Source organism: Staurois parvus, unplaced genomic scaffold (assembly GCF_062004578.1).
Source record: "Staurois parvus isolate SC_StPar_1 unplaced genomic scaffold, SC_StPar_1.0 ptg001766l, whole genome shotgun sequence".
In the NCBI taxonomy this organism is placed as follows: domain Eukaryota; kingdom Metazoa; phylum Chordata; class Amphibia; order Anura; family Ranidae; genus Staurois; species Staurois parvus.
The window spans coordinates 482,233-509,943 of NW_028319562.1; the positions used below are offsets into that span (position 1 = coordinate 482,233).

Consider the following 27,711-nt stretch of genomic DNA (forward strand, 5'->3'; position numbering starts at 1 on the left):
TACTGAGAATTTTCCTTCGAATTTCCCTAAAATATTTCATATGAATTTTCGTTCTAAATTCTACTAACTTATACCCAGCTTAAGGTGTTTCCAATCTTTATCATCAGATCAGTATATGGTCCCTATACACAGCCCCTACATACAACAGCAAATGCGTAGCACCTTTCTGGATATGTGTAGGTGTAGCCCATTAACTATGTTCATTCTTCAGTTTGTAAGCATCTACTTGGCTACGCTGATTGAGGTCACAGTCTTTACAATTCCTTCTGAATTCCTTTCCAGTTTTATGAACATCATTGTATTGTCTTCTATGGTCCTTGGAAATTGTTTGATCAAGTATACAATATTCAACTGAAACCCACTGAAAAGAGAAACCAAAACTGTGATTTTATTTATTTGGTTGAGGAGGTCAAGTCCACATCTAAATTTGTCGCCTCTCCATGACTCATTGGGGTGATTTACTAAAGGAGTAGATAATGCTCACTTGCTTAGACAAACTCTCCCCTTGCAGTACGGCCCCCACGTATGGCAAGGGTTAAATTCTCATTTAGTCAAGGATGCAATGTATGGAATATGTGTAATACTTACCTACCTGATTGCTCGCTCCAGCAGGGTCCTGCCAACGTTGGGACTGGTCCCACAAAGCCTTCTCTGATCAAGTATACAATATTCAACTGAAACCCACTGAAAAGAGAAACCAAAACTGTGATTTTATTTAATTTGGTAGAGGAGGTCAAGTCCACATCTAAATTTGTTGCCTCTCCATGACTCTTTGGGGTGATTTACTAAAGGAGTAGATAATGCTCACTTGCTTAGACAAACTCTCCCCTTGCAGTACAGCCCCCTCGCACGACAAGAGTTAAATTCTCATTTAGTCAAGGATGCAATATATGCAATATGTGTAATACCTACCTGATTGCTCGCTCCAGCAGGGTCCCGCCAACGTTGGGAATGGTCCCACAAAGCCTTCTCTACAAGGTGCTGTGGTACCTCATGGCAAAGCTGCCTCCTCATGTACAATGCAGAGCCAATAGACCTGCACTGAACATGACCAGTCCCTCAGCCTGGGGGCTTCAGGCAAAAGAGAACAGGTTTTTTCCTTGGACATGATTAGATAAATGATTGAAGTAAACACAACTTCAGTTTGAAAAATAATTATTCTTTTTTTGACTGGAACACTTGATTCTTCTTCATACTTCAGAACTGGCTTCTTCTTCTTCTTCTGCAGGTCAGGTTCTGACCATTCCCTGGGACCAAAATAACCAATGCCTTGAATACTAATAACCTAAAATAATGTTCTGCTGTGTCTCTGTATCCTAGATCACCGTTATATCTATTCAGTTCTAACTGTTGCAGATCAGAAGACAACATGGAGGCTTCAGAACGCAGTGGGTGGTCTGAGCTGCATCATGCAGCCTACAAGAATCATGTCTCACTGGTGGAACGTCTCAACGAGTCCCCTGGATTGGAGAACTTGGACGCCACAACGGATGACTCCATTCAGAACACGCCGCTGCTGCTGGCCGTCTCAAGCGGGAGCCTTCAGATGGTGAACTTGCTGGTCAGGCTCGGAGCAGATGTCACCTTTGTAAACAGACGAAGGCAGGGGGTTGTAGAAATCTGTGCTCTTCACAGTCATCTTCACCTTCTCCAATATTTCATTGGTCTTCAACACAAGAATCTGAATGTGTACAAGAAGCTTATTGCATTATTGGACTCCGATGAAGACGAAAACAACGTCATTGGGTCTTGTTCCATGATTTCTACATTGACTAGTCCATCAGTGGATGAGTCAGATGGCCATTTAAAAAGTTTTATAGATGAAGGCCTGGTTTCTGGGTTGGTTGATGTCTTATGGAGAAGGTTTGGTGATAACGTCAAGGCTACAACATTATATCTGCTGAAAAATGTCTTGAGGTGTAAAAATGGAAGAAGGAAGTTTCTGGAGATTAATGGAATCCAAGTCCTTGTGTCTCTCATTGACAGTCAGGTGGGGAACTTATTTCCCACCATAATGGACTCAGTATGTGAACTGAGTGTTGAGAAAGACTCTGCTGAAGAGCTCTCAAAAACCTTCATTCCAGCCTTTACAAAAGTACTGTCCATCCTAGAACAGGAGGCTCCAGAGAAGGTCCTACAGCCAGTTTTGCAAGACACGGGCCTCCTGGCTACCTCCTCTCCTCTATGTAAGGATGCAATGGGGAAACAAAGTGGTCTTCTTGCCCTTATGGTGAAACTATTTCAAGTCTGCCAGTCAAAACCCCTTATAATTTCATGGAGTGATGCCATGGGGCGTATTGCTGACGGCAACCAAAATAACCAAAGTATTCTCATCAATGAGAACGTGGGATTGTGCCTTCACCAAATGCTGAAATCCAAAAACAGAGATGTCCAGATGTCGGCCGTGGAAACTTTATACAGGTAAATAAATCTGAAAATGCTCTGTATTAGTTGTCTCAACCAAGCATGTGAGCGCACAACTCTTGAATAAAGGGAAGGAGTAGTTAAATCTGGGCCCTACCATAAAACCAGGCAAGGTTGTACCCAATGCATTCTGCTCCAGAGGCAGACAATAGAAGACCCATGTGAAGGGCATAAAGGAACGCTTTTACTTGCCAAAAGATCCGTAACATAAACCATCAAAGTTATCATTTCCCCTCCACTACAACCACCCTGTTGTGCTCTATATCTACATAGCAGATGGCAGTGGATGCCACCTCCTCACCCCTGCTTACTTTTTGAACTGTAAGCCCAAAATGGCTTGTTTCTCTGGGCAACTCCTCATCATATACCATGTTATATAGAACACTTTGTAACTACACCTAACAACCCCCCCCCCACTCCAAGATCCTGTCCCAAACTTTAGTGTAGAGAGCAGCGACTCCCATTGTGAGTATAATTTCAACTTTCAGCTAGTGTTTAACCAGGAATTACCAGGGTCTTCATCTACTTTCTGGACTGAGATTCTGCACAGAGGTGACATACTCAAGGTACCAGTATTTGCAAATGTCTGCCACAGATCAGCCCCTGCTGCAGCCTCTCACTACTAAGTTAAAATGTTGCACTCTGATCACTGCAGAAAGGGGAGACTAAGGAAATTCTTCCTCCTGCCTGCAGCGGACTGATCACATCATCTCAGCCTAGGCAAAGGGGAGCTCAAGGATGGGTTTTTAATGATAAATGTTGGAGTTGTATAATGAGACATGTCAGCAAATTATCTGCGCAGACTTGTAAAGTTACTGCCAGGTCCACTTTAGATATAATACAGAACTCTCTATTTGCCTGGAGTTCCTCCTTAACCCCGTATCATGTATTTCTCTCAGGTTGGTGGAGGGGAATCCTTACGCTAGAAGGCGGGCCAGGGAGTCAGGCAATCTATCCAGCCTAATCCATCTGCTGCGGAGGAGCAAATCTCAGCGTACCCAGGAGTCGGTGGCCCGTGCAGTGTGGACCTTGGCAGGGGACCAGATGGAGGCTCAGAGAATGGTGGCCACCAGGATAGGTGCGGATCAGGTGACCAATCGGCGGCACAATTCTCCAATGTGTAATTTTCAGGCGCCAGACAGCTCCAATCCTGCTCTGTATACAATACAGAACCCTAATTATTATCAGCTGCACCTGTACGGTGTCACCTGTCCTGTAATTTCAGGGTATAGAATTCCTCTAACCGGCAGCTCCAGGTAAACGGAAAGTTTCTCCTATATACAGAAGGGGGCGCTACTCCTAGAAGGAAACCACAGTGTGTTTCCAGTAAGATCACAGTCTGAGTCCTATCTTGTCAGACAATTTAAAGACAAACAGAGCCAAAAATCTTTTGTTTGTTTAGGACAGAAGGGGGAAAGGGTAGAGACTCAAATTTTTTGTTGCTGTAGGTGTTCATGGTTGGGATATTTTCCCTCACTTCCTGTCATTACACAAAATCTCATGAAGGGGGTGACAGATATACAGTATGTGTGTGTATATATATATATGGCCTAAGTGGTCCACGGTGGATATATTTACATGCACATTTTCTATGCGCTTCTGGTGAGTGCGCATCTATACCATTGTTTCCAGGCACAAGTTTTTCACTACAAGGAGGGATCCTATGCACATTTTATGAACTTCATTTATGAATCTTATGAACTTTCAATTTTAGGTCATTTTTTTTTATCTTAATATTAGCGCTGCACTTCTTACGCTTATAATGTTTATAAGCAATCTTACTTTGTATCTATCTCTGTCTGGTCAATGTTTATAAACAATGTTACTTTGTATCTATCTCTGTCTGGTCAATGTTTATAGACAATGTTACTTTGTATCTCTCTATCTCCCATTTGATCAATGTTTATAAACAATCTTACTTTGTATCTATGTCTCTCTGGTCAATGTTTATAAACAATGTTACTTTGTATCTCTCTATCTCCCATTTGATCAATGTTTATAAACAATGTTACTTTGTATCTATCTCTGTCTGGTCAATGTTTATAAACAATGTTACTTTGTATCTCTCTATCTCTGTCTGGTCAATGTTTATAAACAATGTTACTTTGTATCTCTCTATCTCCCATTTGCTCAATGTTTATAAAACAAATGTTACTTTGTATCTCTCTAGCTCTGTCTGGTCAATGTTTATAAACAATGTTACTTTGTATCTCTCTAGCTCTGTCTGGTCAATGTTTATAAACAATGTTACTTTGTATCTCTCTATCTCTGTCTGGTCAATGTTTATAAACAATGTTACTTTGTATCTCTCTATCTCCCATTTGCTCAATGTTTATAAAAAAAATGTTACTTTGTATCTCTCTAGCTCTGTCTGGTCAATGTTTATAAACAATGTTACTTTGTATCTTTCTATCTCCCATTTGATCAATGTTTATAAACAATCTTACTTTGTATCTATGTCTCTCTGGTCAATGTTTATAAACAATGTTACTTTGTATCTCTCTATCTCCCATTTGATCAATGTTTATAAACAATGTTACTTTGTATCTATCTCTGTCTGGTCAATGTTTATAAAACAATGTTACTTTGTATCTCTCTAGCTCTGTCTGGTCAATGTTTATAAACAATGTTACTTTGTATCTCTCTATCTCCCATTTGCTCAATGTTAATAAAAAAAATGTTACTTTGCATCTCTCTAGCTCTGTCTGGTCAATGTTTATAAACAATGTTACTTTGTATCTTTCTATCTCCCATTTGATCAATGTTTATAAACAATGTTACTTTGTATGTCTCTATCTCCCATTTGATCAATGTTTATAAACAATGTTACTTTGTATCTCTCTATCTCCTGTCTGGTCAATGTTTATAAACAATGGTATTTGTATCTATCTTCTGTCTGAACAATGTTTATAAACAATGGTACTTTGCATCTATCTCTTGTCTGGTCAATGTTTATAAACAATGATACTTTGTATCCATCTCTTGCCTGATCAATTTTTATAAACAATGTTACTTTATATCTCTATCACCAAAGTTTAGGAACCGAATGTCTGTCAGTCTGTTTTATTTACAGCATCAGCTTCTACAATTACTGTATTTACATAGCAATTCCCATACATAAAGGTGCAAGGGGGAGCGGCAGCGGGGGGGAAGGACAGGACATACCACACATGCCCTGTATATGTTAATGAATCAGGTGTAGTACATGGAGGGTCCACAACGGGACTGATGTCTATCTGTTATTTATTTACTTATTTCAGGTACTTATATAGCTCCGTCAATGTACGCAGCACTTTACATATATTTTGTACATTCACATCAGTCCCTAACCCTCAAGAGGCGCACAATCGAAGGTCCCTAACTCACATTCATACATACAGATACTAGGGACAATTGACCTACCAGCATGTCTTTGGAGTGTAGGAGGAAACTGGAGTACCTGGAGGAAACCCACACAGGCACAGGGAGAACATGCAAACTCCAGGCAGGTGGTGCCGTGGCAGGGATTCGAACCAACAACCATTATGCTGCTAGTATGACAAAAATATAAGCCTGGCATAGTTTGTATTTCAAAATGCTAGTTGTCTGGCTCTGTCCAGGTTCCAAATACTTGACTCTGAGACCAGATCAAAGCATACAGTGTATCAGAGAGTAAGATAGCGTTACTGGCAAGATCAGCAGGTGAAAATAAAGCAAAAATAAATACATAAATAAATAAAAGCTTGAGAAAAGAAAACTAATGCAGCCACCAAATCTAAGGACCGGCTAGCTGAAATGTATTACTAATATATTATTATATTGGCTGCTGTCTTTTTGTTCTTCAATTTCAGTCATTTTCTGTGCTGTTTGTCCAGGTATACCTCTGCTGGTGGAATTCCTCTCCACTCCGTCTTGTACGCTGAACCTGATTGGGACCGGTGGTCTCAGCGCTCTAGTCCAAGGTCCCTACGATGTGAGAAACGCAGTGACATCCGCTGATGGAGCCCGCCATCTGGTCCGCCTCCTGAGATCGCAAGAGGAGGATGTGGTGCTGAGTGCCATCCGAGCCCTCCAACACATCTGCCTTGGAGTCGGTATGTAGCAAGCACAGGAAACTTCATACCTGATAATATATATACATGTGTGTATGTGTATGTATGTATATATATATATATATATATATATATATATCTACTGTGTAGATATATATATATCTCAGGTGGTAAATGTCCAGACATGGTCGTCGCTTTGTTTCAAAATTGAACCTCATGTAGAGTCCAAAAGAGTTGGAAGCCTTTCAATGCCTCCCATTCAAGTCTATGGTAGTGCTCTGCAGACACACTGGCAGGCATTTGTGGTGCAGTTGCAATACAGTAATAACAGTAATAACAAATATAGTTTATTATAAGTGTTTGTGGTGCAATTCTAATGTGCCTTTAACGTGCATCAAATGTGCCAAAAACACACATAGGGCATTTGATGGGCTGTTTGGGGAGCGTTTTTACCATGCATTAAAAGAAAGTCAAACGCACCTATTAATGCGCATTAACACTATATGTGCTTTTGTTAAAGTGTTACTAAACCCCGGACCCTGCATTCACTATATCTGGTCTCCCCGGACCCTGCATTCACTATATCTGATCTCCACGGACCCTGCATTCACTATATCTGATCTCCACGGACCCTGCATTCACTATATCTGGTCTCCCCGGACCCTGCATTCACTATATCTGGTCTCCCCGGACCCTGCATTCACTATATCTGATCTCCACGGACCCTGCATTCACTATATCTGATCTCCACGGACCCTGCATTCACTATATCTGGTCTCCACGGACCCTGCATTCACTATATCTGATCTCCACGGACCCTGCATTCACTATATCTGGTCTCCACGGACCCTGCATTCACTATATCTGGTCTCCCCGGACCCTGCATTCACTATATCTGGTCTCCCCGGACCCTGCATTCACTATATCCGGTCTCCCCGGACCCTGCATTCACTATATCTGGTCTCCCCGGACCCTGCATTCACTATATCTGATCTCCACGGACCCTGCATTCACTATATCTGATCTCCTCGGACCCTGCATTCACTATATCTGGTCTCCCCGGACCCTGCATTCACTATATCTGATCTCCACGGACCCTGCATTCACTATATCTGGTCTCCCCGGACCCTCCATTCACTATATCTGGTCTCCCCGGACCCTGCATTCACTATATCTGGTCTCCCAGGACCCTGCATTCGCTATATCTAGTCTACCCAGACCCTGCATTCACTATATCTGGTCTCCCCGGACCCTGCATTCACTATATCCGGTCTCCCCGGACCCTGCATTCACTATATCTGGTCTCCCCGGACCCTGCATTCACTATATCTGATCTCCACGGACCCTGCATTCACTATATCTGATCTCCTTGGACCCTGCATTCACTATATCTGGTCTCCCCGGACCCTGCATTCACTATATCTGATCTCCACGGACCCTGCATTCACTATATCTGGTCTCCCCGGACCCTCCATTCACTATATCTGGTCTCCCCGGACCCTGCATTCACTATATCTGGTCTCCCAGGACCCTGCATTCACTATATCTAGTCTACCCAGACCCTGCATTCACTATATCTGGTCTCCCCGGACCCTGCATTCACTATATCTGGTCTCCCTGGACGCTGAATTCTCTATATCCAGTCTCCCCGGACCCTGCATTCACTATATCCGGTCTCCCCGGACCCTGCATTCACTATATCTGGTCTCTCAGGACCCTGCATTCACTATATCTAGTCTACCCGGACCCTGCATTCACTATATCTGGTCTCCCTGGACCCTGCATTCACTATATCTGGTCTCCCAGGACCCTGCATTCACTATATCTAGTCTACCCGGACCCTGCATTCACTATATCTGGTCTCCCTGGACCCTGCATTCACTATATCTGGTCTCCCAGGACCCAGCATTCATTATATCTGGTCTCCCACAGTACACACAACATGAAAATGCAATTATTTTACTAAATATAAAATGCTAAATATCTGGTCTTCCTGGACCCTGCATTCACTATATCTGGTCTTCCTGGACCCTGCATTCACTATATCTAGTCTACTTGGAACCTGCATTCACTATATCTAGTCTACTTGGACCCTGCATTCACTATATCTAGTCTACCCGGAGCCTGCATTCACTATATCTGGTCTCCCAGGACCCTGGATTCATTATATCTGGTCTCCCAAAGTACACACAACATGGAAATGCAATTATTTTACTAAATATAAAAGTGCTAAATCCGTTTCTCATCAGCAGGTAGAGCAGTCTTGTGACTTCTATCAGTGTCCAGCAGAGCACTGGTTAAAGTTTGTAGGAGGAGTTTTCATTCTCCCCTGATTGTCCTATGAGCCTGCAGGACCCCTGATCCTCTGTCTGGACAATGCTGATTGGCCCTGTGCTGATCACATGCACTCTCCCCCACAAAAAAAAACCTCTCTAGCAATACAAATTAAACTGACCATGTGCAGAGTGCCTCCTAGAGCTCTGTTATATCAGCAGATGGATTGGGGACAGTAGAACAAGGGGAGGATCAGAGAAGAGAGGATCAAATAGCCTTTTTACACAATGCGGAGGATTAACCCCTTAGGTTCCACAGTGAGTATAACAAGCATGCTTTACTGCATATACAGACTGATTGTACTGCTGTGGGTTTGGTAACACTTTAGGAATGAGCATTTTGTGAACAAGCCCTAGGTGCTGTACGTACACCAAGGACCACATTGTTTGTTATCTAAAAACATTGTACAAATAATGTAAGGATATAAAATATCAGTTTATAAATCTACAGAGGAATTGACCAAAATCCCTGATTTTTTTTTTGCTGTCTTTTCTTGATAACAAGAGCAATCACCTTTCTCATTTAGACACAGTTGCGATGTTCGCTGGTGACCATTGACATTCACTGATTTTTCCTCTTTCCTGGAGTTCCTCTAACGCATGCTGTCTTGTGGTGTTCAGGTTGTATTCCTCATGTCAAGAACCAATGTGCAGTGGCCAGCTCCAGCGGACTGAAATTTCTCATCGCGTTAATGCGGCACTGCGACTCCGAGCGGATTCAGGTGGAAGCTGCTCTCGCGATCGCTGCATCCATTCTAGGTCTGTCGGCAAAATTAGCCTCTAAGTTTTTATAGTTATTTTTCATGTTTTGTTATTTGATTTTTGTAGGAGGAAGGAAAAAAGAAAAGAAAAAAAAGGAAAAACTTTAAAGGAGAACTCCAACTCTGAGCTCAGCTGCTTCTCTCCCCTTTCCCTCTGTAGGCCTGCTCAGATTTGTTTTTCTGTAGAACCCGCTATACTTACCTTTTTAGCTGCAGTCTTCAGGCCTCTCTGAAGACATCACAAGTCTATCCTCTTTGATAGGGGGGACCTGTGAGCCCCACTCAATCCAGGAGTACGGTAAACCCAGGCTACGCAAGTATGCAGCCCCCCAGGGGGTGGGTCCATGACACTGCTGGACCACAGGAAGTGGGTTAAATGAGGCTGGTTGCCATTCAACTTAGAAGGTTGAGAACATCTAGTGGCAGAATACAAGTACTGCAGGGATAGCTCCAAACTACAGCATCATTTTTATTTTAACAGGTGTAAAATAAAGGAAAAAAACTCTCAGGAGCAATTCAGATCCCTTTAAAGATTACCAAAAAACACCTTCATCCCCCTGACTGACTCTTATTCTGACTCAGACTACAGGACCATAAACCTTATCTCCCGCCATGTATACAGCTATATCACGTGGTGTTGAATCTATCTCTTGCATCGGGTCAGATAGTTTAACTCAATGAATAAACTTACAAGTTGAGGAAGTCAGATGAGGAAACCCATTTGAATGTTCCGTTTAATGGAGAATATTCATAGGTAGAAAAACGTTAATGTTGTAGCCTCATGGAAGATGTATTCAGGAAGACAGGATGTGAAATGCTTACAAAGAGAGGCAGGAGGGAGGAGTATACACAAGTACGGTGAGAGAAAGAGCTCAGCTTAGACAGAAGGTGACAACTTAAAGACACAGAGCAATAATAAGTAATGGTCACAGAGAAGTAATAATAAATCAAATAGTAAAACACAACAATTCTAATGCATTGAAATGGTTTAAAATTTCGGTAAAGTACAATAGTCAGTGTTCCTCATCCCCAGACATACAGTCAAACATTGGTGAGCCAGCTTCAGCCTAAAATGACAGATAACACTTCATACTTCATAATAAATGTACCTACACTTCCAGATATCTCTGATATGGTACAATTTGTTGTGCTCTTTTTGTTTGTAGATTTTTTATGTACAGTCGTGGCAAAAAATACTGGCAGCCCTGCATTTCTGTCAGATAATGTACCACTTTGCCCTAAAAATTGTTGCAATTACAAATGTTTAGGCATTCTCATGTTTATTTCTTTTTTTTTGTATTGGTATGACACAAAAAAGTGTAGAAACAAAAAGCCAAATCTGACACATTCCATGCAAAACTCCAAAAATGAACTGGACAAAATTATTGGCATCTTCTCAAAATTGAAACAAATAATTGCATTCCAAGTTTGTGATGCTCCTGTAATTTGTAGTTAAACTCACCTGTATCAATTAGCAGATCTTAATGTTCCTGTGTCCACTGTGCGCAACATTGTCAAGAGGTTTACAACCCCATGGCACTGTAGCTAATTTCCCTGGATGTGGACGAAAGAGAAAAAATGATCAAAGATTGCAACAAAGGATTGTACGAATGGAGAATAAAGAGCCTTGATCAACTTCCAGACAAACTCAAGCTGACCTTCAGGCACAGAGTACAACTGTATCAGCTCACCATCTGAATGAAAAGGGACGCTATGGTAGGAGACCCAGAAGGACCCCACTGCTGACACAGAAACAGCCTGTTTGGAGTTTGCCAAAACGTACCTGAGGAAGCCAAAATCCTTCTGGGAGAATGTGGTGCGGACAGACGAAACAAAATTCCAGCTTTTTGGTAAAACCCATCATTCTACTGTTTTCAGAAAAAGCAATGAGGCCTTTAAAGAAAAGAATCCAGTCCCTACAGTCACACATGGTGGAGGTTCACTGATGTTTTGGGGTTGCTTTGCTGCTTCGGGCACTGAATGTCTCGACCGTGTGCATGGCATTATGAAATCTGAAGAATTCTGGGGTGCAATGTAGGGCCCAGTGTCAGAAAGTTGGGTCTCCGTCAGAGGTCATGGGTCTTACAGCAGGACAATGACCCAAAGCACATGTCAAAAAGCACCCAGAAATGGTTTCAGACAAAGCACTGGAGAGAACTGAACTGGCCACCAAGGAGTCCTGATCTCAATCCCATAGAGTACTTGTGGAGAAATCTCAAAACAGCAACTGGGAAGAGGAACCCTTCCAGACTTGGAGCAGTTGGTGAAAGAAGAGTGGTCCAAAATTCCAATAGAAAGGTGGAAGAAACTCATTGATGGTTACAGGAAGCCATTGGTTTCTGTTATTTTTTTCCAAGCGGTGTGCTACCAAATATTAAATTGAGGGTGCCAATAATTTTGTCCAGTTCATTTTTGGGGTTTTGCGTGGAATGTGTCAGATTTGGCTTTTTGTTTCTCCACTTTTTTTGTGCCACACCAATACAAACAAAAGAAATAAATGAGAATGCCCGATTGTAGTTGCAACACTTTTCTGGGCGAAGTGGTGCAGAAATGCAGGAGTGCCAATATTTTTTGACCATGACCAGGGGCGGACTAACCATTTGGAAACTCGGGCACTGCCCAAGGGCCCGGGGTCAGTAGGGGGCCTCATGAGATGCCCCTGGTACCTTTTTCATAGGCTTTTTTGAGTTTGAGCAAGGACACAGGGGCCCCATGATCCCCTATTGCTCGGGGGCCCCATGAGTTGTCAGTCCGCCCCTGGCCATGACTGTATATTATAAATGTTGGCAGCCGTACCTGCCAGTCATCTCAGATGTTTGTCCTTATACAGACTGACCCGAGTGTATTTGATCTTTTCACGTCTCACGGCCCAGCTATGAGTGTTGGGGAAATATTTACCTTCATGTCATTGGTTGTCGCAGTGACGGGCGCTGTGTATTAAAGCGTGAATTGCTGGTTACAAATCTGCCGTACGGTTTGATTGATGTCCGCTGGGAAGGACAAGTGCTCACATGCCTGCCGGACGGTGCGAGACGGGCAGAGTGTTTATTCAACACAAAATACAGTAAATATATAGAGGACATAACATAAACCTCGTCCTTCTAGGAGAGTATAGAAAGATGGAAATCTCTGCAATCAATCACAAGGAATCTTTTATTTCTGTGATTGTTTATTTTAGCTATACTGTATATACAGTGTTTGTTCTGCATTTATGATTTATAAGCTTTGTGTCTTTGCATAGTATTACGTCTGTACATTGTGACGTATTGTATTATGTATCCTTTTCTAGATGTACTTTTATATATGTATATATGTAAAGGGTATTTGCTTACTTGCTTACTACATAGCCAGTCTCTGATCAGGATAATGCTTGTACTTTAGGCTGCATTCACACCTTCACACAAAAATGTGCATTTTGCAGCGCGTTTCGGTGCCTGTAATTGTTAAAGCGGAGCACCACCCAAAAGGGGAAGTTCTGCTTTAAGGACTGCTCCCCCGCTCCCCATTAAGGATTGGCACCTTTGGAGGGCGGGGGGGAGCGGGTACCTGAATTCGACAGGTACCCGCTTCCACTTCCGGTCCAATCGTCTAGGCCAGGGGAAGGTAACCTGCAGCTCTCCAGCTGTTGTAGGACTACAAGTTCCATCATGCCTCTGCAAGGCATAGCTGTAACTGTCAGTTTTGTAATGTTGCAATCAGGGGCGCACTGACAACTCATGGGGCCCCCGGGCAATAGAGGATCATGGGGCCCCTGTGTCCTTGCCCAAACTCAAAAAAGCCTATGAAAAAGGTACCAGGGGCATCTCATGGGGCCCCCTACTGACCCCGGGCCCTCGAGCAGTTCCCGAGTTTCCAAATGGTCAGTCCGCCCCTGGTTGCAATGCCTCATGGGAAATGTAGTTCCACAACAGCTAGCGAGCCGCAGGTTGCCTACCCCTGGCCTACGCGATTGGAGGCAGAAGGTGTCCTCCCTCCCTCCCTCCCCTGTAGTCTTATGGGGCACATGACAGGTCCCAGAAGACTACAGGACCATTCATGAAGCGCAGCACTACTCGCGCATGCGCAGTGGGTACCCAACTGTGAAACCGCAAGATATCACAGCCGGGTGCCCACGCTGAAGATGCCGGCCTCCTGGAATCCAGGACGGCCGGTGAAACAAGCTGTGGGGGACACACTGCGGGACCGAAGGATAGGTAAGTGGCTGTTTTTAAGTCAGCAGCTACAGTTTTTGTAGCTGCTGACTTTTATTTTTTTGACCGGTGAGTGGAACTCCACTTTTATAAAAAAAATAAAAAAATAAAAAGAGGTATCTCCTGCGCCTCCAGATAAACTACTAGAATACAGCAGCCAGCACTACTGGTGCCACAATCTAAGCACCCACAATAAGCAGGGAATGGAAGTAGAAAACAGTGCGGCGCTTATATAGCCTTACAGCCCTAGATGTAATACAAATGACTAATCACATATAACTATTGAGTGATATATGCGTGATACACACAATAGAGTGACTAAAACACAATGACATGAATAGTGTCCATGTGAAAAATAAAGTCATGCAGGTGTACACTGCAAATGCCAATCATCAGACAGGTGGAGTGCCCCCCTCCTCAAATAGATGGAGTGCCAATCTGTCGACACTACAGGTGCCAATCCTCAGACAGGTGGAGTGCCCGCTCACCTTCCTGCCCAGGCCCCACAGGACCAACGAGCCTTGGGTATATAATCGCTCTATACCCCTGGGCGTGGATGGATCCCTCTGCTGATGGATTCCCCGGATGATAGTATTAGACTTCTCCTCCTCTTAGTTCCTATGCAGATCGTTGGTGGTATCGGTGAGTCTCCCCCCCTCACGAGCACAAATGAGGAAAGAGAGCTTGCATAGTGTAAAACCACTTTATTCAAACAGTAAAAGATGAAATACGTACTCACATGCTTCTCAAACAAATCAGGCCTTTACACCACTCAGAGGGTGTACTGTATTCGGGACCAGGTGCACCAAGATGGCGCCCGCGCCGGATAAACGTCAGAACGTTCGGTCGGTGAAGCTCCTCCCCCTGGCGTGTCTACGCGTTACGTCACTCACACACGTGACTTCATCAGGAAGTCATCCTGATGAAGTCACGTGTGTGAGTGACGTAACGCGTAGACACGCCAGGGGGAGGAGCTTCACCGACCGAACGTTCTGACGTTTATCCGGCGCGGGCGCCATCTTGGTGCACCTGGTCCCGAATACAGTACACCCTCTGAGTGGTGTAAAGGCCTGATTTGTTTGAGAAGCATGTGAGTACGTATTTCATCTTTTACTGTTTGAATAAAGTGGTTTTACACTATGCAAGCTCTCTTTCCTCATTTGTGCTCGTGAGGGGGGGAGACTCACCGATACCACCAACGATCTGCATAGGAACTAAGAGGAGGAGAAGTCTAATACTATCATCCGGGGAATCCATCAGCAGAGGGATCCATCCACGCCCAGGGGTATAGAGCGATTATATACCCAAGGCTCGTTGGTCCTGTGGGGCCTGGGCAGGAAGGTGAGCGGGCACTCCACCTGTCTGAGGATTGGCACCTGTAGTGTCGACAGATTGGCACTCCATCTATTTGAGGAGGGGGGCACTCCACCTGTCTGATGATTGGCATTTGCAGTGTACACCTGCATGACTTTATTTTTCACATGGACACTATTCATGTCATTGTGTTTTAGTCACTCTATTGTGTGTATCACGCATATATCACTCAATAGTTATATGTGATTAGTCATTTGTATTACATCTAGGGCTGTAAGGCTATATAAGCGCCGCACTGTTTTCTACTTCAACTCCACTTTTATGACACCCCAAGCACAGGTAGCAGACATGCGTTTCGCTGCATGACAAAACACACTACAAACGAACCACAAAACACACTAAAAAAGCACCCAACGCTCCGCAACCGAAAAGGTTCTGGAGCTACTCTGGGGCATCAAGTGAATGAGCTGCACTAGGTGTGATGCACAAAGAGCGAATGGGAACGCATGTTCTCTCTATGCTCAGATGTGAATGGGGTCTTACTGTCTGGCTTAAAAAAATATGGAGCTTTGAGCCCGGGTTCACACTGATGCGGTGCGGAATTCTCAGTGCTAATTCCGCACTACATCAGAATCGCACCCCGTTCATGCGAACTGTAATACACAGTGCGATGTGCAGAATCAGGTCGCATAGGTATGAATACCCATGCGATCCGATTCTAGTGTGGACCCAAAAAAGGGTCCTGCACGTTTTTGGTGCGGGTGCAGGTGCGGTGCGAATAGAGCCGTACAAAATGTACGGCTCCAATCGCAATGCACACAAATCACATGTGATTTACACAGGTGCGGCTCCTGTGCGAATCACATGCGAGATACCGCACTGCACATATGTGAACCCAGGCTTACAGGCGTTTGGCGCTTTTGTTTTTCATCCAGTAAAAGCACCTTTATGTTAGTCTATGGGGTTGATTTACTAAAGGCAAATAGACTGTGAACTTTGCAAGCGCAGTTTCTCCAGAGCTTAGTAAATAAGGTAAAGCTTCCCTTTGCTAAGAATGCCCAATCACATGCAAGGAAAATAAAAAAACAGCATTTTTGCTTGCACATGACTGGATGATGGAAGTCAGTAGAGCTTCTGCTCATTTACTAAGCTCTGGAGCACCTGTGCTTGCAAAGTGCACAGTCTAATTGCTTTTAGTAAATCAACCCCTATGTGTCCATGCACACATTGGAGCTTACAGACATATTAGAAGAGGAGTGTCAGCCTCATTGAATGCTCACCCTCTGTGGTCAGTCATTATAAATGTTCACCCCTCTACAGTCAGCCTCATTGTATTCTCACCCTCTGTGGTCAGTCATTATAAATGTTCACCCCTCTACAGTCGGCCTCATTGTATTCTCACCTTCTGTGGTCAGTCATTATAAATGTTCACCCCTCTACAGTGGGCCTCATTGTATTCTCACCTTCTATGGTCAGTCATTATAAATGTTCACCCCTCTACAGTGGGCCTCATTGTATTCTCACCTTCTATGGTCAGTCATTATAAATGTTCACCCCTCTACAGTGGGCCTCATTGTATTCTCACCTTCTATGGTCAGTCATTATAAATGTTCACCCCTCTACAGTGGGCCTCATTGTATTCTCACCTTCTATGGTCAGTCATTATAAATGTTCACCCCTCTACAGTCAGCCTCATTGTATTCTCACCCTCTATGGTCAGTCATTATAAATGTTCACCCCTCTACAGTCAGCCTCATTGTATTCTCACCCTCTATGGTCAGTCATTATAAATGTTCACCCCTCTACAGTCAGCCTCATTGTATTCTCACCCTCTGTGGTCAGTCATTATAAATGTTCACCCCTCTACAGTCAGCCTCATTGTATTCTCACCTTCTATGGTCAGTCATTATAAATGTTCACCCCTCTACAGTGGGCCTCATTGTATTCTCACCTTCTATGGTCAGTCATTATAAATGTTCACCCCTCTACAGTGGGCCTCATTGTATTCTCACCTTCTATGGTCAGTCATTATAAATGTTCACCCCTCTACAGTCAGCCTCATTGTATTCTCACCCTCTGTGGTCAGTCATTATAAATGTTCACCCCTCTACAGTCAGCCTCATTGTATTCTCACCTTCTGTGGTCAGTCATTATAAATGTTCACCCCTCTACAGTGGGCCTCATTGTATTCTCACCTTCTATGGTCAGTCATTATAAATGTTCACCCCTCTACAGTGGGCCTCATTGTATTCTCACCTTCTATGGTCAGTCATTATAAATGTTCACCCCTCTACAGTCATCCTCATTGTATTCTCACCTTCTATGGTCAGTCATTATAAATGTTCACCCCTCTACAGTCAGCCTCATTGTATTCTCACCCTCTATGGTCAGTCATTATAAATGTTCACCCCTCTACAGTCGGCCTCATTGTATTCTCACCCTCTGTGGTCAGTCATTATAAATGTTCACCCCTCTACAGTCGGCCTCATTGTATTCTCACCTTCTATGGTCAGTCTTTATTGCAATAAATCCTCTTTGCAATCACCAGGAAATCCAGAAAACCTGGAACTGATCGGAAAGTCCTCAGGATTCAGTTACAGCCACATTCTCCGTCTTCTGCGCTTACCCAATGATGAGGTTCGCCTGACTGCTGGTGCGGCCATCACCACCTTCGCCTTCAACAACCCCAACCAGCAGAAGGAGATTGTCCAGAGTGGAGGGGTGACCTGGGACGACTTCAGTCCCTTCCTGGATACAGACGATGAGGATCAGAGAGCCAGTGCAGCCTTCCATGTATGAAGTATAAGGATCATCCAATATGCAGTATGTTGCATAGATCAGTATATACTGAAGTGGAAGTTGCAGTTCAATGTTTATAAATGTAAAATATTGCAGCTAGGGAAAAAGAATCCCTTGAGAGAGTACAACATTGGGGGTACAGTGTTGGCCAGCACTACAGAGTTAGAGGATTTGGGGGTACTTGTTTCAAATGATTGCAAAATGAGCAAACAGTATGGCCCGGTAGTGGGAAAAGCAAAAAGAATTCTAGCATGCATTACTAGAGGGGTCACCAGCAGGAGGAAGGAGGTCCTGATTCCTTCATATAGATATTTATATTACTAGAGGGGTCTCCACCAGGAAGAAGGAGGTCCTGATTCCTCTATATAGATCTTTATATTACTAGAGGGGTCACCAGCAGGAAGAAGGAGGTCCTGATTCCTCTATATAGATCTTTATATTACTAGAGGGGTCACCAGCAGGAAGAAGGAGGTCCTGATTCCTCTATATAGATCTTTATATTACTAGAGGTTTCACCAGCAGGAGGAAGGAGGTCCTGATTCCTCTATATAGATCTTTATATTACTAGAGGGGTCACCAGCAGGAGGAAGGAGGTCCTGATTCCTCTATATAGATCTTTATATTACTACAGGGGTCTCCAGCAGTAGGAAGGAGGTCCTGATTCCTCTATATAGATCTTTATATTACTAGAGGGGTCACCAGCAGGAGGAAGGAGGTCCTGATTCATCTATATAGATCTTTATATCACTAGAGGGGTCACCAGCAGGAGGAAGGAGGTCCTGATTCCTTTATATAGATCTTTATATTACTAGAGGGATCTCAACCAGGAAGAAGGAGGTCCTGATTCATCTATATAGATCTTTATATCACTAGAGGGGTCACCAGCAGAAGGAAGGAGGTCCTGATTCCTCTATATAGATCTTTATATCACTAGCATGATCACCAGAAGGAAGAAAGTCCTGATTCCTACATAGATCTTTATATCACCAAAGGAGTCACCAGCAGGAGCAAGGAGGTCCTGATTCCTCTATATAGATATTTATATTACTAGAGGGGTCACCATCATAGGAAGGAGGTCCTGATTCCTCTATATAGATCTTTATATCACTAGAGGGGTCACCATCATAGGAAGGAGGTCCTGATTCCGCTATATAGATCTTTAGTTAGACCTCATTTAGAATACTGTGTCCAGTTCTGGAGACCTCACTTACAAAAAGATATTGATAAGATACAGTAGAATGAGTCCAGAGATGGGTAACAAAAATGGTGACTTCAGGAACTCTATATGTACTGTCTGGAGGAAAGAAGGGAAAGGGGATATATGACTGAAACCTTTAAATACATCAAGGGGGTGAATAAGGTTCAGGAGGGCAGTATTGTCAACATGAAACCAAAATCAAGAACACAGGGAGATGACCTTAAACAAACTGGAGGAAAGTTCAAAACTAATCTCGGAAAATATTATTTTAGTGAAAGAGTAGTTGATGCTTGGAATAAACTTCCAGCAGAGGTAGTGAGCCAGTCAACAGTAAATAGCTTCACACATACTTGGGACAAAAATAGATCTATACTCAGACAAAAAAGCTAACGAACAAAAAAAAAAAAATTGGCCAGAATTGATGTAGAAGAGATATCAGCAGTTAGATTTGATCAGTGATATCATCCATTATATATAGCAAGTGGAGAGAGATGATGCCACTCTCAGAGACACTCCCCTGATGGACTGTAGAACCTCCTAGTGAAGGATGAAGTCATGGAGTATAATGATGACATCACACGAAGGCTTTGTGAAGTGTCAGTATTACAGTGAATAGGTCCCCTCTATGTATTAAACAAGGTATCCATCTCTGATTTCCCTTCTACCTTTATAAATGGCATCTGTTTTCCTGCAGCTGGTGGTCTTGGCTCCGATTATTCCAGATAAAGATCCATCGTATACCTGCGCAGTGGGAATTCAGACCCTGATTGGGCTGCTGGAGAAATCGCAATGTAACAAGACGCAGGCACTGGTAGCTGATTGCGTGGCCAGATTGTCCCACTGTCGGGCAGGTAACATAATATTCAGCATGATGTATGTATTATATGAAGAGTGGTGATGTCAAGGAGCAAGCGCAGGTACTGCTATGTGCCGGCTCCATACATTGGATTGTTAGGGTGAGATCAGCACAGTGGCTAAATGGTTAGCACTTCTGCCTGGCAGTACTAGGATTGTTGGTTCAAATCCCAACCATGGCACCACCTGCCTGGAGTTTGCATGTTCTCCCTGTGCCTGCGTGGGTTTCTTTAAGGTACTCTGGTTTCCTCCCACTCTCCAAAGACATGCTGGTAGGTGAATTGGCTCCTATCTAAATTGTCCTTAGTATGTGTATGTATGAATGTAAGTTAGGGACCTTAGATTGTACACCCCTTGAGGGTTAGGGACTGATGTGAATGTACAATATATATATATGTAAAGCGCTGTTTAAATTGATGGAGCTATATAAGTACCTGAAATAAATAATAAAGGCTCTATTGCATTTTGATCATTCTATGGGAGGGGGAGCACATGGATGACCCTATCATAGAACTGCTTACTCTTCATTGTCCAATCAAAGGCCAAGGGTGGGTCCTGGACCAGGCTGTACTGCCTACCTGCAGTATATTGTGCAGACAGGTCCAGGTACAGGCGTGCAGCAAATTCAGTCAGAACTCTTGGATTGTAAACTCGAAAAGTAGTGAAGCCAAAGGATCAGCATGAGAGCTAATAAACTAGCATTTGCAGAAGCAGGTCAGTAATGGCTGGAATTGGTGGAGATGTTAATTACTGACCTGCAATCTCTCCATGTCCCCTCAGGTCTAGCGGCTGCCATGATCTCCATAGACGTTGTCAGCTTCCTGTGTCGTCTTCTGTCCAGTCCATCCGAGCAGGTGAAGGGCTCCGCCGCCATCGCTCTCAGCTTCCTCAGTCTGCACCCTCTGGCTGAACGCCAGCTGCTGAGAAGGTAACTGAAATCGCAGATCTGAACTCAACATTGGTGTGGTAGCCCCAAGCATCACTCAAAACGGAACTAAACCCATCAATTTCATGGTTTCCCAAAACAGTTACATCCAAAGCCTGCTGTGAATGATATCTATCACAGTTGCTTGTGTTCTCAACTGTCAAGCCACAAAATAGCCAGTTTCATTACTGATCACATGGCAACCCCAGACCAAACAGAGGCAAAGATGGCAGCTTACATGGCTGTAAAGGATAGGAGGGTTTAGTTCCACTTTAAGAGGTTGTAGCAATAGGAACATCTTCTTATGTTATGTGTCTGTGCTAAAGGCAGCTTGTTCTGGGAGAAAGAAAGAAGTAGATATTTATGGTTACATTAAGTTACATAGTTAGTCTGGCTGAAAAAAGACAAAAGTCCATCCAGTTCAACCATTAAAAAAAAAGAAAAAAGTTATAATCCTACACCCACTGTTGATCCAGAGGAAGGCAAAAAAACCCAGCAAAGTACGATCCAATTTGCTCCTGCAGGGGAAAAAATTCCTTCCTGATCCCCTGAGAGGCAATCGGATATTCCCTGGATCAACTTTACCTATAAATGTTATATCCAGTTATATTCTGTGTATCTAGGACAGACTTTTCTAAAGCAATCCACTGAGCTGGCCAGAACCAACTCTTGAGGGAGTCTATTCCACATTTTTAGAGCTCTCACTGTGAAGAAACCTTTCCATGTTTGGAGATTAAATGTCTTTTTCTCCAGACGTAAAGAGTGCCCCCTTGTCCTCTGTGATGACCTCAGGGGGAATAACTCTACACCGAGTTCACTATATGGACCACTGATGTATTTATACATGGAGATCATATCCCCCCTTATGTATTATACATGGAGCTCATATCCCCCCTTATGTATTATACATGGAGATCATATCCCCCCTTATGTATTATACATGGAGATCATATCCCCCCTTATGTATTATACATGGAGATCATATCCCCCTAATGTATTATACATGGAGATCATATCCCCCCTTATGTATTATACATGGAGATCATATCCCCCTAATGTATTATACATGGAGATCATATCCCCCCTTATGTATTATACATGGTGATCATATCCCCCCCTTATGTATTATACATGGAGATCATATCCCCCCCTTATGTATTATACATGGAGATCATATCCCCCTTATGTATTATACATGGAGATCGTATCCCCCCTTATGTATTATACATGGAGATCATATCCCCCCTTATGTATTATACATGGAGATCGTATCCCCCCTTATGTATTATACATGGAGATCATATCCCCCTTATGTATTATACATGGAGATCATATCCCCCTTATGTATTATACATGGAGATCATATTCCCCTTATGTATTATACATGGAGATCATATCCCCCCTTATGTATTATACATGGAGATCATATCCCCCCTTATGTATTATACATGGAGATCATATTCCCCTTATGTATTATACATGGAGATCATATCCCCCCTTATGTATTATACATGGTGATCATATCCCCCCTTATGTATTATACATGGAGATCATATCCCCCCCTTATGTATTATACATGGAGATCATATCCCCCCTTATGTATTATACATGGAGATCGTATCCCCCCTTATGTATTATACATGGAGATCGTATCCCCCCTTATGTATTATACATGGAGATCATATCCCCCCTTATGTATTATACATGGAGATCATATCCCCCCTTATGTATTATACATGGTGATCATATCCCCCTTATGTATTATACATGGAGATCATATTCCCCTTATGTATTATACATGGAGATCATATCCCCCCTTATGTATTATACATGGAGATCATATCCCCCCTTATGTATTATACATGGAGATCATATCCCCCTTATGTATTATACATGGAGATCATATCCCCCCTTATGTATTATACATGGAGATCATATCCCCCCTTATGTATTATACATGGAGATCATATCCCCCCTTATGTATTATACATGGTGATCATATCCCCCTTATGTATTATACATGGAGATCATATTCCCCTTATGTATTATACATGGAGATCATATCCCCCCTTATGTATTATACATGGAGATCATATCCCCCCTTATGTATTATACATGGAGATCATATCCCCCTTATGTATTATACATGGAGATCATATCCCCCCTTATGTATTATACATGGTGATCATATCCCCCTTATGTATTATACATGGAGATCATATCCCCCCCTTATGTATTATACATGGTGATCATATCCCCCCTTATGTATTATACATGGAGATCATATCCCCCCCTTATGTATTATACATGGAGATCATATCCCCCCTTATGTATTATACATGGTGATCATATCCCCCCTTATGTATTATACATGGTGATCATATCCCCCCTTATGTATTATACATGGAGATCATATCCCCCCTTATGTATTATACATGGTGATCATATCCCCCCTTATGTATTATACATGGAGATCATATCCCCCCTTTATGTATTATACATGGTGATCATATCCCCCCTTATGTATTATACAAGGAGATCATATCCCCCCCCTTATGTATTATACATGGAGATCATATCCCCCCCTTATGTATTATACATGGAGATCATATCCCCCCCTTATGTATTATACATGGAGATCATATCCCCCCCTTATGTATTATACATGGTGATCATATCCCCCCTTATGTATTATACATGGAGATCATATCCCTCCTTATGTATTATACATGGAGATCATATCCCCCCTTATGTATTATACATGGAGATCATATCCCCCCTTATGTATTATACATGGAGATCATATCCCCCCTTATGTATTATACATGGTCTAGGATGAGGGCTAGCTGTAAGTTCATGGTTGGAACAAGGCTGGGGTGTAGGATGAGAGATCAGTTCCTCTATATGCAGCTGTATGGACTAGAGTTAAGGTGAAGTTCATGGTTCCAGCAAGGCTTGAGGCTATGGTTGAGGTTAGGCTGGAGTGAGGGCTGGGGTTTGGCTTTGCATAAGGGCTGAGGCTAATACAGGCCATAGACGGGTTGAAAATCGGCCGATTTTTTTGGCCAAAAAAAATCGGCCTATTTTCGCACCGTTAGTGGGTTAATTGGTCGGCCGTTTTTCGGGGTTTTGGCACATTTTTTTATCGGTCAAGTTGGAAAATTCGCAGTTGATTTTGATGATCGGCCAATTTTCCCAGTAATGATGGGCATATCGGCCGATTGTTTTACCGATAAAAAATCATGAGCTGTAACCTGCAATAAGAAGAAAAAGAAGAAGAAGAATTCCACTCCGCTATTATATTTTATATGTAAAGTATTGCGGTTGCAACAATGTATCTATTTGTATCCAAATAAAACCATCTGTATCCAAAATGGATACAAATGGATACATTGTTGCAACCGCAATACTTTTTCATGTACAATATAATAGCAGAGCTCTTTGCAAGGGACAGAAGTAATTATGGGGTTAAATGCCGGCTGTAGACGCCATGAAAACCGATTTTTTTACCGTTTGTTTTAACGTCGGCCGATCGAACGACCGATTTTTCGTTTTTTTTTTTATAAAAAAAGGGCCTGTTTTTGACCCGTCTATGGCCTGCATAAGACTAAAGAAATAGTTAAGGCCACAGATCTGGTTTTGGTTCGGTTTAGAGTCTGCTTTAGGGTTAGGATTGGAAAGCAAGCTTTGCTTCCACCTTGTCCAAGGTCTGGGGTGAGGTTGGGGTTAGGAGGAGTCCAAGCTGAAGGGACGGAGAGTCATCACTCCACAGGAACACTTTTAATGGTTTACATAATAATAATGAGACCTCCACCCAGAAGCGCTCGCTGTGTCTAGCTGGAGTCTGGTGGCCCCTGCACACAGTTCCTCCTCTACTGATCGCAGTCTCTGCTCTGGTTGCAGATGCCGGGAGGATCCTGAGATGATTAAAGTTCTAATCTTCTACAATAAGAAGCGAAAGTGGCCGGGAACCTTCCTGGAGCGCTGGAGGCACATGAGGACGCTAACTCTGCCACCCATCCGGAATCCATCTACAGAGGGGCACACAGAGACCAGGAGGTCAGCACAGCCCATACTCATTACCAGCTTTTTCATTTTTGCCAATTACAAGAGATTCCCACCATCCCTGTGATGCGTTTCTAGGTCTACACACCTGCTTTGCCCATCATGACGGGTTCCCACCATTCTTGCACTGATTTCCTGGGTCTCTACACCCACTGTGCCCATCATGAGGGGTTCCCACCATTCTTACACTAAGCTTCCAGTTCTGTACACCTCCTGTGCCCATTATGAGGGGTTCCCACCATCCCTGTGCTGAGTTCCTGGGTCTGTACACCCGCTGTGCCCATTATGAGGGGTTCCCACCATCCCTGTGCTGAGTTCCTGGGTCTGTACACCTGCTGTGCCCATTGCAAGGTGTTCCCACCATCCCTGTGCTGAGTTTCCAGGTCTGAACACCCACTGTGCTCAATATGAGGGGTTCCCACTATCCCTGTGCTGAATTCCCAGATCTGTACACCTGCTGTGCCCATTATGAGGGTTTCCCACCATCCCTGTCCTGGGTTCCCAGGTCTGTACACCTGCTGTGCCCATTATGAGGGGTTCCCACCATCCCTGTGCTGAGTCCCCAGGTCAGTAAACCTGCTGTGCCCATTATGAGGGGTTCCCATCATCCCTGTGCTGAGTTCCTGGGTCTGTACACCCACTGTGCCCATTATGAGGGGTTCCCACCATCCCTGTGCTAAGTTCCTGGGTCTGTACACCTGCGGTGCCCATTACAAGGGGTTCCCACCATTCCTGTGCTGAGTTTCTGGGTCTGTACACCCACTGTGCTCAATATGAGGGGTTCCCACCATCCCTGTGCTGAATTCCCAGATCTGTACACCTGCTGTGCCCATTATGAGGGGTTCTCACCATCCCTGTCCTGGGTTCCCGGGTATGTACACCTACTGTGCCCATTATGAGGGGTTCCCACCATCCCTGTGCTGAGTCCCCAGGTCTGTACACCTTCTGTGCCCATTATGAGGGGTTCCCACCATCCTTGTCCTGCGTTCCCGGGTCTGTACACCTGCTGTGCCCATTATGAGGGGTTTCCACCATCCCTGTGCTGAATTCCCAGATCTGTACATCTGCTGTGCCCATTATGAGGGGTTTCCACCATCCCTGTGCTGAGTTCCTGGGGTCTGTACACCTGATGTGTCCATTATGAGGGGTTTCCACCATCCCTGTGCTGAGTTCTCAAGTAAAGAATTTTGTCAGGGAAATCTCACTGTTGGAATATTCAAGACATATAACAATCCAGGAACTGACTCTGGCCACCAAGTTCCACCTATAATTAAAATATCAATTTTTGTGAAATTGGCCCTTTATGTTTCTAAATATCATTTGCTGTATTATTATTATTTCTGTTGTCTTTTATGATAAAATTGGGAAGGTTTCTATTGGCTGATAATATCGTTTCTCCAGTCCCAGACGTATGCGAATATTTGTGACATCAGCTGATGAGCAGACAAAGATGACATGGAAGAATCCTGCGCTGAATGAGACCCCCGCGGCCCCATCACTTCCTGTCGGTGGGAATGTTGTCAGTTTTCTCCATCCATAAATAAACTGATTATTCCATCCGGAACATTGAGGCAGCGTCATCCCCATCCGCATCAGATCAGCAGCAAATCCAAGAACAGATTTCTATATAGACCGAGACCTGAACCAGGTCACCAAGCAAAAAAATAAAAGGTTCATTTTAGGGTGAATACAGATAAAAATGTAAATCGACATTTCAGGTGTTGATGACTTCGTCCTCCATCACATCACATCCTGTCCTCCAATATCCACATCCAGACTGGAAGGTGACCAATGGGAACATGTGACTCCGATTTCCAGATTTGGTGACTTATGACCAGGGGCGGACTGACAACTCATGGGGCCCCTGGGCAATAGGGGATCATGGGGCCCCTGTGTCCTTGCCCAAACTCAAAAAAGCCTATGAAAAAGGTACCAGGGGCATCTCATGGGGCCCCCTACTGACCCCAGGCCCTCGGGCAGTGCCCGAGTTTCCAAATGGTCAGTCCGCCCCTGCTGATGAAATCACTGATCACCTAATACAGCCAATAATTCAGTATTTGGTTCCCTGCTGATTTTGAATGTTTGCCCACTCACAAAGAAATGATCGGTCTAAAAACCGAATGTTCGGTGTATTGTAACACTGAGAGACAGAATAGCAACATAAAATTCAGCAGAAATGCATGTCTAACAAATGATGACTGATTTGTATGTTCATGAAGGAAATAAGTATCTGATCCCCTATCATTCAGCAGGATTTCTGGCTACCAGGTGTCTTTCATACAGGTAACAAGCTGAGATTAGAAGTAGTCTCTTAAAGGGAGTGCTGCTAATCTCATGTTGTTACCTGTATAAAAGACACCTGTCCACGGGAGCAATCAAACAATCAGATTCCAAACTCTCTACCATGGCAAAGACCAAAGAGCTGTCCAAGGATGTCAGGGACAAGATTGTAGACCTACACAAGGCTGGACTGGGCTACCAAACTATCGCCAAACAACTTGGTGAGAAGGTGACAACAGTTGGTGCAATCATTCACAAATGGAAGAAACACAAAACAAGTGTCAGTCTCCCTAGGTCTGGTGCACCATGCAAGATCTCACCTCATGGAGTGTCAATGATCATGAGAACAGTGAGGAATCATCCCAGAACTACACGTGAGCAGGGGCGGACTGATCATTTGGAAATTCGGGCACTGCCCGAGGGCCCGGGGTCAGTAGGGGGCCCCATGAGATGCCCCTGGTACCTTTTTTATAGGCTTTTTTGAGTTTGGGCAAGGACACAGGGGCCCCATGAGTTGTCAGTCCGCCCCTGCACGT

The 27,711-nt window shown here is 43.7% G+C and overlaps 1 protein-coding gene across 1 annotated transcript; it reads left to right on the forward strand.

Moving 5' to 3' along the window:
- Window positions 1–1,369: 1,369 nt before the first annotated feature.
- On the forward strand, window positions 1,370–26,766 carry LOC149434356 (uncharacterized). The gene is made up of 9 exons (XM_089663772.1): window positions 1,370–2,421; window positions 3,324–3,502; window positions 6,279–6,497; window positions 9,410–9,547; window positions 17,602–17,846; window positions 19,745–19,901; window positions 20,686–20,833; window positions 24,734–24,889; window positions 26,297–26,766. The coding sequence occupies exons 1-9, from the start codon at window positions 1,370–1,372 to the stop codon at window positions 26,433–26,435; spliced, it is 2,433 nt and encodes an 810-aa protein (XP_089519898.1). The 3' UTR covers window positions 26,436–26,766.
- Window positions 26,767–27,711: the final 945 nt, after the last annotated feature.

Bases quoted from the DNA above. Each gene is read 5' to 3' on its own strand.
- LOC149434356 (XM_089663772.1), top strand. From the start codon at position 1,370: ATGGAGGCTTCAGAACGCAGTGGGTGGTCTGAGCTGCATCATGCAGCC. The intron at 6,498-9,409 runs GTATGTAGCAAG...TGTGGTGTTCAG, and splicing joins ACACATCTGCCTTGGAGTCG to GTTGTATTCCTCATGTCAAG. The intron at 24,890-26,296 runs GTCAGCACAGCC...TCGTTTCTCCAG, and splicing joins GGGCACACAGAGACCAGGAG to TCCCAGACGTATGCGAATAT.